The 12,559-nt window shown below is 47.2% G+C and overlaps 2 protein-coding genes across 23 annotated transcripts in view; one reads left to right on the top strand and one right to left on the bottom strand.

The window, feature by feature from the left end:
- Positions 1–7,546, top strand: part of TMOD1 (tropomodulin 1) — a 93,424-nt gene extending 85,878 nt beyond the window's left edge. For all 10 annotated transcript variants that reach the window (XM_086416008.1, XM_086416015.1, XM_086416014.1 and 7 more), the window contains one exon: positions 5,949–7,546. In XM_086416008.1, the coding sequence (XP_086272134.1) occupies positions 5,949–6,013 (65 nt within the window). In that variant the 3' untranslated portion in view covers positions 6,014–7,546. The remainder of the gene's footprint in view (positions 1–5,948) is intronic.
- The window catches only part of TSTD2 (thiosulfate sulfurtransferase like domain containing 2), a 29,157-nt gene continuing 22,994 nt past the window's right edge, over positions 6,397–12,559 (bottom strand). For all 13 annotated transcript variants that reach the window (XM_086415998.1, XM_086415996.1, XM_086416004.1 and 10 more), the window contains 4 exons: positions 12,220–12,338; positions 11,573–11,731; positions 10,894–11,032; positions 6,397–9,110 (listed from right to left, as the gene is read on the bottom strand). In XM_086415998.1, the coding sequence (XP_086272124.1) occupies positions 8,821–9,110; positions 10,894–11,032; positions 11,573–11,731; positions 12,220–12,338 (707 nt within the window). In that variant the 3' untranslated portion in view covers positions 6,397–8,820. The remainder of the gene's footprint in view (positions 9,111–10,893; positions 11,033–11,572; positions 11,732–12,219; positions 12,339–12,559) is intronic.

Here is a 12,559-nt window from a genome sequence, read left to right on the forward strand (position 1 = left end):
TATAGTGCACTGGATGTTGAAGGTATAGGTTCATGTTCTTAAGAAGCTATTTATTCATTTCTTCAGTTCAGTCGCTCAGTCGTGTCCGACTCTTTGTGACCCCATGAATCGCAGCACGCCAGGCCTCCCTGTCCATCACCAATTCCCGGAGTTCACTCAGACTCACGTCCATCGAGTCAGTGATGCCATCCAGCCATCTCATCTCTCGTCGTCCCCTTCTCCTCCTGCCCCCAACCCTCCCAGCATCAGAGTCTTTTCCAGTGAGTCAACTCTTTGCATGAGGTGGCCAAAGTACTGGAGTTTCAGCTTTAGCATCATTCCTTCCAAAGAAATCCCAGGGCTAATCTCCTTCAGAATGGACTGGTTGGATCTCCTTGCAGTCCAAGGGACTCTCAAGAGTCGTCTCCAACACCACAGTTCAAAAGCATCAATTCTTCGGCGCTCAGCCTTCTTCACAGTCCAACTCTCACATCCATACATGACCACAGGAAAAACCATAGCCTTACCCCAGCTGTTACTTTTTTCTAGAGCTGCAGATCTAGAAAAGTCCATCAAACAAAAACGCACACCAGGTGTCCTGGTTTGTGAAGTGTCCTTATTTGAAATAAAACATGAGCCAACACAAACCACTAAGAATTATAATTATCACGGTGTAACAGAGGTTATTGTTGTTAAATCACTTAGTTGTGTCTGACCCTTTGCGACCCCATGGACTGCAGCGTGCCAGGCTTCCATGTCCTTCACTATCTCCTGGAGTTTGCTCAAACTCATGTCCATTGAGTTGATTCAACTATCTCATCCTCTGTCACCCCCTTCTCAGTGATAGCTACACTGAATTGTTGAGGATGGCCCATAACCTGGACTCTGTTGGCTCAGTTGTGATCTGGCTGCAGACCCAGCACTAAAAAGCCTTGAGTTGTATTCTGATATGCAGTAACCTCACTTTTTTTTTTTAAAATCTCAGATTAAACATCTTATGTGTCCCTCAGTGCCTGTCTCAGGGCTAATTGAGCTTTGGTCTTCCAGTGGCAAGATGGCTTGGAGGGCTTCTTCCTAGGATTAGAAGTTTCCAGATGAGTCAGGAGTGCTGGAGGCTAGAGGAAATGGCCCTTGAGGACACTGTCCTGAGAGTCTGTGTTCTAAAATGCAGGTCCAGTTCCTATCACCAGGGACTTGGTGAGGTCATGGCAGGAGCCTCGCATGCCATTGCTGGACGGGACTTCAGGCTCCTCCTTCCGTTCTCTTCTGGAGGAACTGAGGCCTGGGAGGGACTGCACTTCTGGGCAGTGGTTTGGTCAAGTCACACCTTTGTTAGTTACAGTGTCACACCTTAGTTACTGTGAGTACTTTGCGAGCACCTTTTGTGTGCCCAGGGCTATGCGAGGTGACATAAGCAGTAGCAGAAAGCCAAGTCCGTGACTCAGAAACCTTTACAACCCCTTAGGGGAGAAAAAGACTCAAAGTCAGACCCCTAGATTCAGGAAGGCCTACAAACTGTATGCAGACGAAACAAGCAAATAATTTGTGAGGACAGAGGCCAGTTAAGCCATGCCTCCTGGTGGGGGTGGGCCTGGGTCAGCCTTGTGAAGAAGAGAGAGGTTGTGCAGGAGGTCGGCAGGAGTTCCTGGTGGGGTTGCTGGCAAAGGCAGGGTGATAGGACCCAGTATGCCAGATAGGAGAGACAGGAAGTTCTGAAAGGAAGGAGGAACTGTTATAGGAAGTTACACATGGTAGGAGAAGCAGGAGCCCACAGAGAAGGGAGGGAAGGGCATTGCAAGCAGAGGGAACAGCATGGGCAAAGGCAGGGACGATGACCAGGCACATGGGGTGTTTATGGGAATGGGGGTGAGGGGGTAGGTATGGGACGCTATGAGCCAAAGGCCTTTAATGCTGAGCTCAGGACTTTGGTGAGGAAAACAGGTGGGTAGTGGGACAGTGGCAGTTTTCTAGGCGGGAATGACAGGGTATTAAAACGGGGTTCCCCCCGAGACCTGTTCAGCGGTTCCCTTGGGTTTTCCCACAGAAGGAATTAGAGCAGAGTGATCTAAGTGACTGCACACAACAGAGTACCAGTTGGTGAAGTAGGATTTTTAGCTTTAAAAGCAAATTGTGCCTGTTTTCTAACTTTGTGAAAGAAACACTTCCAATTTTGATGGTGCATCAGTGTCCTCCTTTAAAAGAAATTCTGACTTTCTTTCCAACATGGTTTTTTCATCCTGCTCCTGATGCTCTGATGAAGCCGACAGGCTTCCGCATTTCCCAGCTGAACCCATTTGTCATTAGAGCCCAGCCACGGCAGTTGTGACTCATCTGATGCTGCAGTCCAGCGGCAGGGGGCAAGCTCTAGATGGAAGGGAACAGGCCTCTCCAGCTTCCTTCTCTCTCCGACCAACCTCTGAGCTGGCTCCTGGCCATGGGCCAGGTCTGCAGGGCCTAGGCTTTGCTTGCCTGCAAGGCAGGTGGGCTCCTCGGGAGACATGTAGTCTCCAAGGCCATGGGTCAGCCAGTGGCTCTGCAGACAGGCAGCCTGCCCAGGACCCATCCTGACTGGCGTGTCTTTGGTCCTTCCCGCCCTGGGCTCTTAGCAGTGTTCCATGGGAGAGAGCAAGGCATCAGGAAGGAGCCGAGGATCCCCATCTCAAAGGGGATGAGATGGAGAAAGTAGGGGATCCCTACTTTCCCAAGGTGGTACCTCAGGTGACTCCTGTCTCCACACTGTTTATAGCTGACAGCCAGGCTGCTGCTCAGGGTCCTGTAACGCTGCCACTGATGCTCTCGTCCCTTAATGAAATCTGAATTGCAGCCTCCAGGTTAAGACAGTTATATGTTTTTTTGGGGGGTGGGGTGGGGAGAGAGTAACATGTTTAAAAGCAGAAAACATTCGTTTCTGGGAAAGTCACTCCTTTACTGTTTTCTCAAGGTAGACCTAACAGGCACCCAAGACACAGCACACACACGTACCCCCCAAATCAGTTTCATCATCTTCGGAAAGAATACTACTTTCCTCACCATTTCAAGCCAGAAATCGGCACCTCTGTCTGTGCTTCCCCAACCTGGCCAGCCACCTCCTCACTATCCATGTCCCCTGGGCCCTGGTCCAGCCCTCATCACCCTTACCCAGCATTCTGCAGTGTCCTCGCACCCCTGCAGCTCCTCTAGGGCCGGCATCTCACAGTGCTCATCCCACAGCATATCCCACCACTCTGCTTAGAACCCTTTTCGTGTTCCCACTGCTCTCAGGTTAAACTCCTTGACATGGCTTACAAGTCCCTTCGCAATCACAGCTGATACTTACATGGCCATTACTGTGTGCCAGGCACTGCCCTAAACACTTCAATCTTACTAACTCATGTAACATTCCCAAAACCAGGTGAGGCAGATACTGTTGTCATCCCCATCCTACGGTAAGGAGATGGGACCTAGAGAAGTAGTAAAGTTACCTGCTGTCAGTGGGCGGAAGTGGGACTGGATCTGGTAGTCATTCTGGCCCCAGCACCTGTGCTGTCCGCCTCCGCTCCAGTTGAGGCCCTGCCAGATTCATCTCTCGACACCCCAACAAGCCATTGCCTTGCCATATTGGTATCAACCAGTCCAGGAAGGCTGAGTGTCTCCCAGTGACCTAGGCAAAAGCTGCCCTTTCAGAAACTATTACTCCTAATGCTCCCTGCACGTTCCCACCATCTACCCCTTTATCGTTTGAGATTCAGTGGACAACTTACCCACCATCCTTGGAAGATCTGACTACTTTGTTCACTGGGCCTCTCATACTTGATGAGATCTACCAGCATACTTGTGATGTTTTATCTAATTTCTTATAGGTTTATCTTAGTCCCCTGTTAATCTTTATTTCTTACCCTTGTGCTTGACACATCACAGCACTCAGTCAATGCTGCTGCATATAAATGTATATAAGACATGCCTCAAAGGCATGATGGAGGTATAAAGCCTGGCAAGTGGTGGAGGGAGCGTAAGATGCTGATGGGGATTGGTCCAGATGGCTTGAGATGCTGGAAGGCTCTGACAGTGAAAGAGTCTCTGGCAGTTGTAATGATAAGCCATGTAGAGGAGTCTGCTTTAATGGAAGTAAAAAGCAGGTTGATTTGAAGGAACCTGGAAGACCTGGCATCTGCTCCCAGTTGTGTCTCTTATTCACTGTGACTTGAGGCAAGATACTTTTCCTCTCTTGACCTCAATTTTCTTCGTTATTAAAATGGGGGAAAATAATACCAAAGTGGTGCCTTTCTTTTCTTCCCATCCAGTTCCTGTAGAAGCCAGTGCCTGGGGAACCGTGTGCAGATGCAGCCCAGCATACTTACTGAGGGCAAGTTGTGGGAGACCCCATGGGGTCCCTTTCTTACCTCAAGCCATGGACTGGGGCCTCAGGAACCAGTCCTGGCTCTGCTGCCTCGCCCTCAGGAACCCTGGCTCCCTTGTCTTCTCCAGGGGAAAGGAGCTGTCCCCTTGTGAGACCCAGATGAGACGTGTATGTGTACAGCCTGCATAGACAGGGCCTGATTGTACCGAGGGAGGCGCTGGACTGAGGCTCAAGATGAGTCACAGCCTTGGTTCCGTCTGGTACCAGCTCTGTTGCTTTGTTCCCTGCCGTACTTCCCTCATCCATGACATGGCAGTGGTGACTACGCTGACACTCTGGAATTGTTGGAGGGGCTCCAGTGAGGGGTTGAGTGTAAATGGGGTGTAATGCTTACTCAGCTAACATGGAGATGCTGCCAAGCCTGGTTTGTGTAAACCCTCTCATCACTCTGGGCAAACCTCTTCTGCTTTTTGGGCTTTGGTGGTGGTTCCCCCCACATCTCCCCCCAAGCTGTTACACATTCTGATGGTCTCCAGGAATCTGGCCAGACACACTGTCTTCTCTCCAGGAGACAGCCCGCTGATTTGCGTTCATTGCTCTTTCCAGGGAGGTGCAGGGGAGAGGAGCAGCCCAGGCAAAGGCTAAACTCTAGGCCCCAGATGGGGCAAGCTTTGTGTCTCCCCACCAGCTCCTAGCCATAACCAGAGTAACACACCTTCCTGGGTGGTTCTGCTTTATACGCTCAGTGTCATACACAGGCCGATTCGGTTCTTGGTACAGCTTGTAAGCATCCATCTGAGATCTAAATTTGTTTAGCTCAGGAACCGGAAGGTGTCTAAGTGTAGACAGACTTTTTCCCTCTCACAATAGCATCCTGTCTGCCACACCTGCAGCCCCCTTGACTGCCGCCCACTGGCTCTACAGCCTTTGACCTGCCTTTCTCTCATAGCTGATGTGACTTGCTGCTTGGTTTTCATCTGCAGACACTGTTTTGTTTCAAACACTCTCCCTTATTACAACAAAGGGGACCCTTCCCCCTGCCCCCCACCATCGCCGCCATCTCATAAGCTAATGACTGCGCCTGCAACCCCCTGGCTAATGCTTTCCTCTTGGCGACATTTAACTCCCTTGCTATGTGAACAGTGTTTGGACTTGATATTGTCTTGCCTCTGGGAAAATGTCAAGGTTAACCATAAGGTGATACAGATAATGCAGAGTAATCATCAGGGCAGATGCTGTTGTTGACACAGGCAGGCCGAGAACTCTGAGGAAGGGCCGAGGGAAACCTTACCAGCAGGTTAAAATTTCATTAAGATGGACTGAACTTAACCTCGATCTGACCTGGAGTAAGGATCTTCAACCATGGGGCCTCTGTACATGAAGGATGACAGTAGAGTTGGATAAAGCGGGCTTTACACCTGTGTGGCCAGTGCTTCACAAGTACTTTTTGAACGAATCTACACCACTACAGGCCCTCCTCTCAGTGAAGGCTCACAAGCTGTCCTTTAAAAACAACAGACTTCAGAGTGTGCTCAGCAAAGTTGTCAAGAAGCTTCCTGGTGCTTTCCAAGCCACGGTGGTGGTTCTGGGGCCCAGGGACAGCTGCTCACGTCTCATCTCCATTCCTTTCCAGTGAGGAAGAGGAGGCTGGCAGACTTGACCGGGCCCATCATCCCCAAGTGCCGGAGCGGCGTCTAGTGTGTGCGGGTGCCGACCACGCCTTTGAACTGGACGTGTTCTACTGATAAGCTGTGCTCTGCGGTGGGAACCAGAAGGCAGAATGCCAGCACAAACCCCGTTGTGGTTCAGTTCTTCATGCACTAAGGTTTTAGGTTAGCTAGTGGTTGTAGCTGAGAATTTTATAAACTATGGTTAATGTGAAGTTTTTCTTTAGTCACAGAAATTCAGTCTGTTTATTATTTAAAAACTAAGAAGCCCCTGAACCGGCAGATCTTAGTGAAGACGATGTTAGCGCAGCAGTGACTTAACCCCAGAAGTCCAGTTTCAGTGACCTTGGTATGTGGTGTTTCAGGTATATTTAAAATGTGTAACAGGAACAAACAGCACCCTCTTCCACATGGTTGAAAAACATTATAAAATATTTTATTACAAATTTGATCTTAGCTCTTTAACAAACAAATCATCATTCTTAATCCTCCTTTAAATTTTAAGAACCTCAAGATTAAAGTTGCTAAATTGATTTCTGGATCAAGAACAGTTTTTTTTTTTTTTTTTTTTTAACTTAAAGACAAGCCCACAGAGCTTTGCCAGCAATCAAAGAACAGTCCTTTTGCTGGTTACCAGGGAATGATAGAAAAAGCCAATAATGAAAATTCAAATTTTAAAAACCATCCTTTTTAAAAAAAAAACAAAAACCAGTTCCAGGCAACAAGCATTTTCCTGGGTGTTCTTTATCAACATCTGGGATTTATTTACAGTACTGGAGTCAGAATTGTTTCCTTACCGGATGCCAACCTTACAATGGATGTGAAAACCTATGGCCAAATACTTGAAAACACTCATAATTGCACAGTCAGTAGTGGGCCAATGCCTTATGTGAGGTAAATCACTGTTGAGATGAATTTCCAGTCCATCATGGCTTATGCTTACAGACTTCAGTCACCCTGTCACATCACTTATTAGAAAAGTCACCACTGATCTCGCCTGTAAATGAAGCCTCTCAAGGGCAATGGTGAAGAAAATCTAGATATTTAAGAATTAGGAAACCTGGCCAAACCACCCAAGATGGTGAATTCTGAAAATGTAATTTTGGCATCTCTGCCAGATCCCTTTTTAACATCACGTGCATCTCCTGGGATCCAGCAAAAATGTTAAGCCACACTGCCCTTGTGCCTTTTAATATACCACAGTGCCAGTTAAACTAGTATTTCTGTTGCTTGGGGAGTTATTTTCATGAGCGATTCAGCAAATCTTAGAACAAAGGACAGGCCAAAGACCAGACGAACATAGACTAAGCTGCGGAGCACTGAGCAGAGAGGCTTTTGATGAAAAAAGTCTTGCATACTGAACTGTAACGATGTGGACAGTACAGGGTAACCAGAGATGGAGCCAGGGCCTCACCGCCATGGAGGAGTGTCTACTGAGGCTGCAGGAGTGGCTCTGTGCTGCAGGGACAGCCAGCCCCATTCGGCTTCTCCTTGAAACACAATTGCAGCTGTATTCTGCATCACTGGAAACTGCAATGTAATATTAAATCTGTTGGTCTATGGATGGCTGTTCATGTGTTTCTTGGGACTTGCGCCTGATGTGTTGGAGGCTGGGAAACCACCACAGCAGTGCTCAGTAACCTGACGCAGGCTGTCTTGTGTTCTGAGGTGTTTACCTAAAAACTACTACCCAGATGTCAGGGTCTTCAAGCTCATAATGTGGTTCTCTCAAAGACGCTTCAGAGCTAGTAGGGTGGGTGTTGAGGGAAGCAGAAACTATTACAGGGAAAGCTCTCAGAAAAGAAATCCATAAAAAGTGAAGACAGCCACATCTTTAAGACTATCTCCTCCACCAGATGAGCTGTTCATCTAGACTAGAGGTGGCAAGGTTTTTTTTTTTTTTTTTTGTCTGTAAAGGGCCAGATAGTTCAGGCATACCTTGCTTTACTGTGCTTCACAGATATTTCGGTTTTTACAAATTAAAGGTTTTTGACAACCCCACATTGTCAGATGATAGCATTTTTTAGCAATACAAAATTTTAATTAGGTGATATACATTGTTTCTTTAGACACAATGCTATTGTACAATTAATAGTCTACAGCATAATGTAAGCATACCTTTTACATATACTAAGAAACTAAAAAGTTCGTGTAACTCATTTTGATGTGGTTTGGAACTGAATCTGCATCTCCGAGGTACACATGTAAATACTGTAGGCTTTGCAGGCCATAATGTCTTTCTTGTAAATGCTTAATTCTGTCAAAGATCATTGTAAGTGAATGGCTGTGGCTAGTCCAGTGAAACTTTATTTACAGAAAGAGGTGGGCCATACGCTGTAGTTGGCAGATCCTGGTCCAGTGCTCTGAGGCTAGCAGGGAAAAGAGGAAGGTAGGGGTGGATGGTAGATTGACCTAAGAGGCCCAGTTCTGAGAAGCCCACTTCTAGGGCCACACAGCTTTCATTTTTGCCATCAGGACAGACAGGTTTGCTGATAAGAAAAATGAGTACTGCCAGCCCTGCTGCATGGTGCAGAAGGGGCAGGGCAGGTCACCAGGTTCAAGGCTCTCTCTTAGGAACTCTGGGATCACACAAAGCCCGCCTTTTTCTGTGCTCTAGCACCTTCTGAGCCAGAATGTCTGTGGTAAGAGGTGAGCACCCAAGTTCCTCTTCCCTTCTCTTGTGGAGGACAGGTGCTAACGTGACCAGCTGACCATGGTGGCTCTGGCAGCTCTGAAGTTCCCCATTTCTCTGTTAGTGCAGCCCTAACGTTCCCCAATACATGGCGGCCCCAGACCTAGCTGTGTGAAGGCCTGGGGGAGCAGAGGGGGCCGCTCCCATCAACATCCAGCCTGGGCCCCAGGCTTGAGGGGAGAGGCGCCTGCTGTGAGAGGCCCCCGCCGTGAGAGCTCCCTCGGTACACGTGGCCGTCGGGCTGTACACTCGCATTCCTCTTTAAAGCTGCTCTGAGCGGGGCTTGCAGCCTGTCTGTTCCCTTTGTCTTGACACGTGACACAACAGGCTGTGAATCCTCGTTCTTGGCAGGCAGGGCAGGTCAGGACGAGCTGGCGGCACTGGGGAGTGGAGCAGAGGTTATAGTGGTCCCAGGGGACGCCACAGTAGGAACATTCTGGAAAGAAAGAAAAGCCTTGTTATAAAAACACAAGCACACATGTGTGTGCACACACCACGTAGACAGGCACTTCTCCAGTTCCTAAACCTAGCCCTTTGCTCATCAGCATCTAATGTATCCTTTCGGGCCTGGGGAAGGTTTCTAACCAACAAGGCTCCCCCACCCATCCCCACTTTTTCGGGTTAGGTTGCTTCTGGGATTTGTCTTTTGATTCTAGCATTCATGGACCCATTTTTCTTTTCCCCATTTAGAAAACAGGTAGTAACGTTTTTCTGTTTCATTAACTAGTCCCAAGCTGGCCAACACCCTTTGTTGGCTTTTTTCCTTAACACCATTCCCTTTTGCACTGAGACACAACACGCCTGAATACAGGTGACTGCACATCGAAACTCTGCAGTCCACACCTGTCTCCCCATGCCTATGGATCTGCTGTTGCCAGGGTACACTCAGCCACACAAGTCCTAAAGCTCATGTATCTACTTTCTCAGCCCCTTTTGCCTGCTGACTTCCTATTACCACTGATAACATCATTCTTCAAGTCCCCATACCCAGCTTATCTAAGCTACGTTTGGGCCCTCTCTCCCCACTTTTTTCTCCCTCTAGCGCCATTAGAGATCTGAAGTTGCTTCCAATAAGAGACAAAATAAGACCATTAAAATGAATAAAAAGATCAAGAAGAAAGGGGAGAAGAAATCAGACTCCCATCTTATCCAGGTGTTAATTCAATCTCGGTCCCTGCTCAAAGAAGTTCTAAAAAATTCTGACAGTCACTAGGGTTGTCTGCTTATGACCTTTCCCATTCAGAACAGTGGCCTCCAGGAGGAAGATCCATTTTCTTAAAGATTAATTTAATCTTCCTCCTCCTGACTGTTTTCATCTGGTACCACGTGTTATTGTGGACTACGGACTACAGTCTCACCACAGGCTTCCTGTAGCCACTCTGGCTCTGGCCCTGGGGTCAGCTCCCACCCTGGAATGCCCCACCCACCACTCTAAACATGCATAACACATGTGTCCACACACCATCTAACTAGGGGCTCTTTTATTTGTGCCATGAATCTACAGCCTAGTGAAGACTATTCTTGGAAAAATGTTTTTAAAATGCAGAAAATAAAATACATAGGATCACAAAGGAAACCAACTATACAGAAATACAAAATAACAGTATTCTTCAAAGTCTGGGATACGGTATGGTATTTAACACACAAAAAGATTTAGTGATGGGCCTAATAACTTTCCATTTTGAAGCAATGATGCACATAAAAGCTATTTTGAAATATTCATAGCAGCTGTAATAATGAAAATACTGTGATTTCTATTGATGACAAAGTCACAAGTACATCCAATACACCTGATTTGCTTCTTACATTCATAATTGAAGTGCTATATTTAGTGAAGGGTTATGAAACCAAAGATGAAATTATTTTCCAGTCCAAATTCACAGGCCCCTTTAGTACAATATTACCGACTCCAGGTTAAGACCCTAGATTTAGCCTATTAGTTCAACTCTTAGCAGGTGGACAGAGTGAGTGCGGTTATTCCCATTTTAAAGGACTTGTCTAACTAGTAAACAATAGAGTCAGATCCCAACCCAGGGCTCCTAATGGTCAGGATTCTGTCTGCCCCAGCACTGCATCCCCAGCTCTGGTGGGAAATGGTGGTCCTGTGCAGTCCTTTTCCCTTTATTCGTCAAGCAATCAGTACTGGCCTGCCTTCCAGAAGGTTAATACAGAGGATGTGCCTGCTCAGGAGTTGCTGTTCTGAGCCAGTGCTGACCTACCGGACACTATGTCGTTGTTGAAGGATAAGGCATAACGCTCATCGAAAACAAACAACTTCCCTTTGTAAAAACCATCAGGAAACTCCTCCAGGTACTTGTGGATGCCACCCTTGAGCTGGAACACTTCCTTGCACACTCCCTGTGTATGGAAACACAACAGGAAATTTGAGGAGACTAGCAGAGGCCAGTAGGAAGCTCCACAGAGAAGCGACATGTGGTAGGAATGCCAAAATGGGGCCCCTGGTTCCCTTGTGGGACACTGAAGAACTGCTGACCAAGGGGGGCGAGGAACCAACTGGCCAGACCTTGCCCGCTAGGGGGATGGCTGAGGACAGCAGTCAGGGCCTTCACTCTCGAGATCCTGGGAAGCCCAACTATTTTTGTGGCTCCCTAAATATAGGTAGACACCTGTTGGGACATGTAATGTTACTGAATTTGCTCTTCTCAGGATCAAGCAAAAGGATTAGGAAAAGGGAGATGTCAACTAATCTTTCCCTTTTGTACTTGATGAGTCTGTAAGACTGATGAGTGCTTTTCACATCTTGAGATTTAAGAACTTCAGACTTTATACTTAGAAACTCTATGCTGGAACCATACAAGGGGACAATAAATCCTGCTGGCTGGGGGTGGGAGCTTCCTTCGCCTCCAAGCCTGCAGTGCCCTGAGGTTGGGAACTCACCTTGGTTTTCAGGTAGGCTGAACCCCGCTCACAACGGATGCCCCCAGTGCAATACATCAGCACCCTCTTCTCTTTGAAAAGTTCTAGATTTTCATCAACGTAGCTAGGGAAATAACTGAATTTCCTGATGTCTGGGGCTAAGCAGCCCTGGAATCGTCCCTACAATATAGAAGCAGCAGAAATAAAATTAATCAGAAAAACATACCTGGTAAGAACAAAGATTCTTTCTGCGTCAACCACCACTCCCCAGCCCTGCCTTGGCAAGGAAATGCCAAGAAAATGGCTCACTGCCATTTTCATCCCATACTCTGACCTTTCAAACTTCAAGAGCTAAAACTTAGAAACAAGGCTAGGTGGGCTGTGGGTTACCCTCTCAGAGACCTTGGGGAACTGGAGAGGTTGCCCAAGGCAAACTTGACAAGATCCTGGCATGTGTCTAGGGGTAGGCATATGGGAGACAGTTCATTTTGTGCAAGATGTCTTTAATCCCTATTTTCTTAGCCTTTCTCACCAGATTCTGTGTTCAAAGGCTTGGGTTTTCTCTGCTAGCAGCGGGAGGAGAGCCACTGACTGGGCCACAGTGGGCACAGTGTCCCCTTCAGAAACACGCTGTGCTGTGGGAACTCAGTTGTGGTTTTCTTACTTACTATTTTGCTTTCATAGAAGTTTCTGCAGTCCAATAGGATAGTATCACTTTCTTCCTGATTTGCCTGAGACAGAAACTTTTCTACTTCTTTATGAAATTCACCTGGGGATAAATGGATTCCTAAAACCAAACAAAAAATTGGTTAAAAACAAAACCAAATCACACAGGGCCCAGCCCAATGATTTCCATTTGTTCCTCCCCACCTAAACGTTTCCTCTTCATAGTTACAATTATGTCTGAAAATAATGCTATCTGATCAGCATAATGACAAAATTTAGTAAATCTATGTCGTCACTCTCCCTCCTAAGATGAGTGCTGTAGAGACCTGGCAGTTTAGAAAT

This window comes from Bos grunniens, chromosome 8, assembly GCF_055505025.1.
Source record: "Bos grunniens cultivar Pamir isolate PY7600 chromosome 8, Bosgru_T2T1.0, whole genome shotgun sequence".
Classification (NCBI taxonomy): Eukaryota; Metazoa; Chordata; class Mammalia; order Artiodactyla; family Bovidae; genus Bos; species Bos grunniens.